Source organism: Solanum stenotomum, chromosome 2 (genome assembly GCF_019186545.1).
Source record: "Solanum stenotomum isolate F172 chromosome 2, ASM1918654v1, whole genome shotgun sequence".
NCBI lineage: Eukaryota > Viridiplantae > Streptophyta > Magnoliopsida > Solanales > Solanaceae > Solanum > Solanum stenotomum.
The window spans coordinates 41,455,026-41,461,844 of NC_064283.1; the positions used below are offsets into that span (position 1 = coordinate 41,455,026).

The following is a 6,819-nucleotide window of genomic DNA, read 5'->3' on the forward strand; positions in this document are numbered from 1 at the left end:
TATAGTAGATTCTCTCATAAGTTATATAAGTATTAATTATGTAGGATTACAAAAAAATACAATCAAACACCATATAAAATTAACAAATGAATAATTTTTACACAACATTTAAAACCTCACCAATTGAATATTATTTAAAATTAATACATATCCTATTTGCACACCAAAATGAATACATATGTTAACTTTGCCCCAATGGAGAAACTAAAAGCCCCGTAGTGCATGTTGAAGAGAAAGAAGAAAAGACAAAGTAGATTATTATTAATAGTAGTGTAACTGAAAATAAATAAATATATATGTTGAACACCCTCTTTTTTCTGGACAAAAAATATAGTTCGTAGTAGTACTAAAAATTTTGATTTTTGATTCCTGGTGGGTACTCTTCTCTTTTTCCCCCTCTTTTTTTCCTTTTTCAACTTTGGAGGGAAATATTTTTCGTTCAAACATTAATTTGAACATCTTCTTCTTTTTCAGATTGTGTCGCTGGTAAAAACCCTAATTTTTCGTTTTCATGCTTCACTCGCTTCTTCAATATTTGAGCTCCTTACTCGCAGGAACTGATTTATTGCTTTATCTGTGCTCATTTTGAAGTTTATACTCTAGGTATGTGGATGTTTCTGCTCCTTTTATAGCTTAATTCAACTCTCCTTTTTGCTTATTTGCTTTTTAGGGTTTTGAATGACATTTACTTACAAAGTTAGAATCATTTAACTAGTTAATTTTCTGGGGGTCGAGTCTGTAAATCTTCTGCTTTTCTTCAATCTTGAGAAATTAAAGATTGAAATACTACCTATGGAGTACTTACAAATCTGATTGACTCAACTATTGATGCATTTAGTCTATACACATGTCTTTCTTTTTCCCAGACTTTGAATACTCTTCTTTGGTTATATTTCAATAAGCATCCAGGAAACCATAGTCTTTTCCAATAGACTTGGCTTGCAAATGGCGTATAAAAGTTTCAGGGATGACCTATGACACTAGTTGTTGTTCAATATATGGAGATTCAAGTGAATGATAAACATAATAGCATTAGCATCTCCAAGAGCAGGTTTGTACAGATTGTAACAGGCACAGTTTCCCAAAATTAAAAGATTAGCAAACATCTTTTGAAAGATCTTCAGATCAGCATATTCTATGTTTGGGTAACTAGTTAATTGATTACTTATTCAAAATATAGTTTATTGCTCGAGGAAGTTGAAATTCATAAACCTTTTTTAGTCATCCGGGACTTATCAGAATATGTGTAAAAAAATTGATTTCATGATCTTCTTTATTTGTCAATGCATGATAAAAGTAATTTTAAAACGTGAAATTCATTTAATCTCCAAGGTTTTTATTTCTGCTGGGCCCTGAAACTCTAGCCCTTCACCCATTTAGATGTCTTGTTTGCTTGGTTGGGTCAAAACCTCTAATAAAGGGAATGATGCTCAAGGAATTAGTATTGTTCAACTCTTATCAAGTGTCTATACTTGAAAATTTCCTTTTTGAGGTTTAGTTTCCTTATTTTTATTCTGGATAGGTAAAGCTAAGTTTCTTTAGAGAGATTCAAAACACATGTTATTTTGTCTATGGTGCTGCATTCAGTTGCATTTGTTAAGAATTCTTCCCTATTAACTTTTTTTTTGACAACTGAGAAATCCCCAAGGACAGTGACATGGTTTGAAAGTTGATGGATAATGGGCCACCTCTTTACCTTGTCTACTTAAATACTAGGCTTTTTGTCTTCGGCAAGGTTCAAACCTGTGATGCGTGCCTAACTCACACATCATGCATTGTGCTCTTATCACTAGACCAAAGCTTTGGGGCCACATTGCTACCTACTAACTTATGCAATATATCTTCATGCATGGAATGACATAGTACTGTGCACATACACTACAGCTACTTGTTGACCCCTCTTAAGAAAAGGAGTAATCCTCTTAACCAATGCTTTTAGAGTTTGACAATTGGTATTTGAATTTTTAAAGCTCTTGTGAGAAAGACTGTAAAAGTCTTATTATCTCGCCGAGTCTTAACTCATGAATTGTTGGGTTTTACCTTCAGCTTAGATTTTTTTTCCTATTTAATTTATGGGTATGTTGATCGATGTGTTGTTTGATACTTGCTTTCTGTCCATCTTTGAGCATGTTGTCTAACTTGTGCATATGTATAAAGCACCATCCTTTTAAGCTACAATGAGTTGAAAGTATTAATATCTGCTATACATGGTAACAGTGGTTTGTCTGCAGAAAATGTTGCTAAATGATGCCACCTGTTTTCAAGTCATCATTATATGCAATGAATTATCAGTTGTACATGCAGAGAGACTTCTGTGGCTTTATACAATTATTCAGAGAGATTTCATGGTCATTCTGTATTTACTTCGCTAAAACTTGTAACACACTGTCTATATCTATTTCTTAACTGCAATTCTTTCGAGGAGACTATGTGTCCTTGAACAAGGAGTGATTCAATTCTTCTCTGTCACAATTCTTTAAGCAGGATAAAGCATCTGTAGAGTGGACTCTGCTGTAGTTAGATATGCAGACTAAGAAAAAATTAAATGGGAGAAATCCACGAGAGCTGGCTAGTCCAAAGGTTTCAAGGCAGCAGCGAAAGATGTCCGAGAAAGTGCAAACTGAGGCAAAGCAAGTTAAGGAACTTATAACATCTTCAGTAAGGAAGCAAAAATCAGGTTAGTATTATATGGAATTCATCCTATGATGACCAAGTAATTTGATTTATTTGATCTTTAGCTTAAGATGCCCACTTGACGTGATATTTGGGGCATATTCCGAATAGTTAAGTAGGTTTTGTTGCTGTTTCTGTTATTCAAGCTTCATCAGAATCTGTCTATACTTCTTTTTGCATGTATTACCAAGTCAGAAAGCTTCTGATTCAAAGTGTTTGAGATGCGGAAATGATTTAATTAGAATTTTTCTGTATTTATATCCGTAATTGCTTCCTGCTTTCTTTTGTTGTTTTCCCTATATTATTCTTTGATCTCAGTTGTTTCCACATAGAGAAGTGACTGTTCTCTCCTGGAAAACCATCTAACAAGAAATAAAATCTAAAAATGGTACAATTTGAAGTGATTTTCCATATGCTTTCACCACCTTTTGTATCCCTCTGCATGCTTCCGTTACTCCTTGGAAACAATCACTGAAATATGGTGCAGGAATTAACCTTCCATGGTCCTAGTCAACGCATAATGTTTTCCCAGTTAATTAACTTCTTTGGTGTTGACTCTACTCCTTGTTTATATTCATATAGTCCTGGAAGAGCACATTTGTTTATCTGGGGCAACTCACAGCTCATTTGCTATATTTGTGTTTATAGGAAGCAATTTTTCCAAAAAGATTGAGAATCATGTCGTCAGTACAGATTTGGATATAAGGTTTGGGTTGGTGGCTGACGCTACTTCTGCTGCTTCAGACGCTCATGATGTTGTTCATGATTATAATACCATTAGTATTAATAAGGTGATGATTTACATTTGCTTTATGTGGTATTGTTTGGGAGTCTTAGCTCACCCTGTTAAATGTAGATGCTTTAAAGTGAGAATTGCAATAGAATGGTTGTTGTTATGTATTATCTAATTATTTTTCTTATTGTAGGACTATGATGGTGAAAGTGATAGTTGCAGAACTGATACAATATTTTCTCCCACCTTCCATATATCCAGAAGTGTTGGAGGGGAAATTTCTAACTGTGGTAGGTAGATGCTTTGGCAATTAACTGTTGAGAAGGTTTCTGAATTAACATTCTGACTAATTGTTCATCTTTCAAAATCCTATCATATTTTTTCCTCAGCAGACTTCCTCAAATTCTTCCAGCAAGCAGACCAGCCATTGCAGGAGCCTGGAAAAGAAAATATAGAGGTTGATTTGCTGACAAGTCATTTTGTGCTAGACGAGGCTGCAGGTAAGGTATTTATATGATAGTACAAATGCTGCTGGTAATGTCAGACATAGTCATGATTAGTCAAAATTGAATATGACTTCTGATGCTTTTTCCAATTGCCAATTATGTGCATTTGGCTTTTTTACAGATTTAGGGGACCAGCATATGCCATCTGAAGTTTCAGCTGTGCATCTCTCTATCAAAGATTCAAAACTGGAATGCATTGATGAATTTAATCAAGTTCAGTTGCCTGCTGATGTTAATATGGAGGAAGAGGAAACTGAAGAGTTTGATGACTTCGATCCATATTTTTTCATTAAGAATTTACCAGACTTGTCCTCAGTTGTTCCAACATTTCGGCGTGTGTTGTTGCCTAAACAGACACGGAGTTGCCCATCAACCACTCTTGTTTTGGACTTGGATGGTATTGCAGTCTATATTCTCAAGGCTAAACTAATTGTTTCCTTCTTTTGTGGTCTGTTCCAGTAATGTTCAGTTTCAACAAGGGAAAATGATAAGTTTTAGACTTTTAGTACATATCCCAAAAGTAAAATGGTTTTAAGTTAAATGGTTTTCTTTTTTCTTCTCTGGAAAGTCGTGTCCTTTTCTCCTCAAGTAATTGTGGTCCATAGGCATTCCTCAATCAGTATAATCAACTCCTCTTAAAATTTTTTGAGCCAAAACAAGATATTAGTTGTGGTTCAAATCCCAACAGGGGCAAAAAAGAACACAAGGTGATCTCTTACCATCTACCTAAGCTTGAGTTACCTAGTGGAATAGCTGAGTATGCCAAACTGGCTAGAATATGTCCAAAAAAGAAAGGATATTTGGTTGCGGATGGATATACAGTTCATATATGTATCAATTTTGCCGAATATGTTTTATATAGTGATTATCTTTATAACTGTTGTGTTACTTCTTTCTCCCTTGAGCTTAGTTGACCGTCATACTGCATTTCTCAGTGATGGGGATTCTCTATGATAGATATTCCTTCTCTCTTCTGATTAAATTTAAAAGAAAGAGAAGATATTCCTAATCTCCTACCAAGGTTATCTGTCCTGTATATGCTTACCATTTACATTGTGGAGTCTACTCCGATAACTACAAAAAAAACCAAGAGTGGAAGATGATGCCATTTCCTCCTTTAGGAAATTGTGTTGGACATACACATGCAAATTGCCGCATGCCCAAGTGAATATGTGATGCCTATTGAATTGTGCTCTTATGTTTGTACATCCGACATGAGTGCTATAGTCAATGCTTGTTGTTTTCCTTTTCAAACATCTACTCAGCTTTCCTAGTTAAATGGTAGCATGTGCTCATCATTTCTTATTGGGCATGTTAAGCTGAGTCCAATCTTTTGTATTTGACAGAGACTTTGGTGCACTCTACACTTGAACCTTGTGATGATGCAGATTTCACATTCTCAGTGAATTTCAATCTGAAAGATCATACTGTATATGTTCGATGCCGTCCTCATCTCCGAGATTTTATGGATAGAGTATCCAGCCTATTTGAGATTATCATATTTACTGCAAGCCAGAGCATTTATGCTGAGCAGCTTTTGAATGTGCTTGATCCAAAGAGAAAAGTATTTAGGCATCGTGTTTACCGTGAGTCTTGTATATTTGTTGATGGCAATTACCTTAAAGATCTGTCAGTTCTTGGCCGTGATTTAGCACATGTGATTATCATCGACAACTCTCCTCAGGTGCTGTGTCAGAATCCCTCTTTGCTAAATAATGTTCCTTTAATAAGATTGATCCATGCTCTACCTGGTCTTTTCCATCTTTATTTCTTTCACACATTAAGTTCTGGTCCTTAGCTTCTTTTTTTCTCAAGCAACCTGCACCATGAGCAATTACAAGAGCTATTAAACTTTTATGTTCATAAAAGCTGGAAAGAAACATGTTTATAGTTGGTTTCTTCCCCTGTTTCTTGAAATGATTGAACTGATAATCTTGCTAAGTAGTATTGCTGAAAGCTTAAATCTTACCATTTAAAAATAAAAGTTGATGAAAGTTTATGTATCGCCTTCCTATTGGATTACTTTTGTTGAGCGTCATCTTATCTGGTAATGTGTTAATAATTTACAACTACTTGAGCACTTGTATGTGCTTTTGTGGGCAATTTACTCCTGTTTAGAATGTCATTCTCCACTTTGCTACCCTGATGTGTAGAGAGTTTTATTTGCAGGCATTTGGATTCCAGGTGGACAATGGTATTCCAATTGAGAGCTGGTTTGATGACCGTTATGACAAAGAGTTACTGTCACTGCTCCCATTTCTGGAAAGCTTAGTTGGAGTGGAAGATGTTAGACCAATTATTTCAAGCAAATTCAACCTTCGCGAGAGAATAGCTGCTGCTGTTTGTCCTTTTAACTCTATTAGAGGAGATAAGGCCGTGCCTGTATAGATTCAGTCTTGGTAACTTGAATTTTAGATTTCAATGGCTCTAGATGAGTTAGAGTAATCAGTTGTGAAGTGCCATTGTGGAAGCCAGTTTGCTAGGGAGGTTGGTTTGTTATGTTGGTTAATTTATGTAATTCTCATTTATCTTGTAATTGTGTCATAACGAATGGAGGAAAAAACTCTCTGAATAAGTTTATGTTTGAAACTTTGTGGTGAACATTAGTTGTTCAAATATTGAGTTGCCTAATTAATATGTTTCCTCATTTATTTGTACTTGTGTGTATGAGATACATAGCATTTCAGGTAGGGTCAAGGTGAGAATGGAATATGGTGATTAATGTGATATCGCCTATCTGTAGTGTGATATTGCTTTGCCTCTGGGCTGACTTACAGAAATTTTAGTTTGTTACTATTCACTTCAGGGGACAACAAAAGAAATCCTTGTGCGTTTCCTTGTTTTAAAACATTATTACTAAGAAAATTATACTTGTTTTCTTAGTAATCAAGAACTATGCCTTTGGAG

The 6,819-nt window shown here is 35.1% G+C and overlaps 1 protein-coding gene across 8 annotated transcripts; it reads left to right on the forward strand.

Moving 5' to 3' along the window:
* Positions 1-249: 249 nt before the first annotated feature.
* LOC125856539 (uncharacterized) lies at positions 250-6,543 on the forward strand. Of its 8 annotated transcripts, none has more exons than XM_049536110.1 (9): positions 250-372; positions 475-603; positions 2,485-2,677; positions 3,322-3,464; positions 3,600-3,696; positions 3,799-3,906; positions 4,040-4,309; positions 5,259-5,596; positions 6,082-6,543. In XM_049536110.1, exons 3-9 carry the CDS (start codon positions 2,524-2,526, stop codon positions 6,298-6,300), a joined length of 1,329 nt encoding a protein of 442 aa, XP_049392067.1. In that variant the 5' UTR covers positions 250-372; positions 475-603; positions 2,485-2,523; the 3' UTR covers positions 6,301-6,543. The 8 variants fall into 8 exon arrangements, with proteins under 8 accessions (XP_049392067.1, XP_049392063.1, XP_049392060.1 ...); XM_049536106.1 differs by having other exon boundaries at positions 251-372; positions 475-607; positions 3,796-3,906; positions 4,034-4,309; XM_049536103.1 differs by having other exon boundaries at positions 251-372; positions 2,423-2,677; positions 3,796-3,906; positions 4,034-4,309.
* The last annotated feature ends 276 nt before the right edge of the window (positions 6,544-6,819 follow it).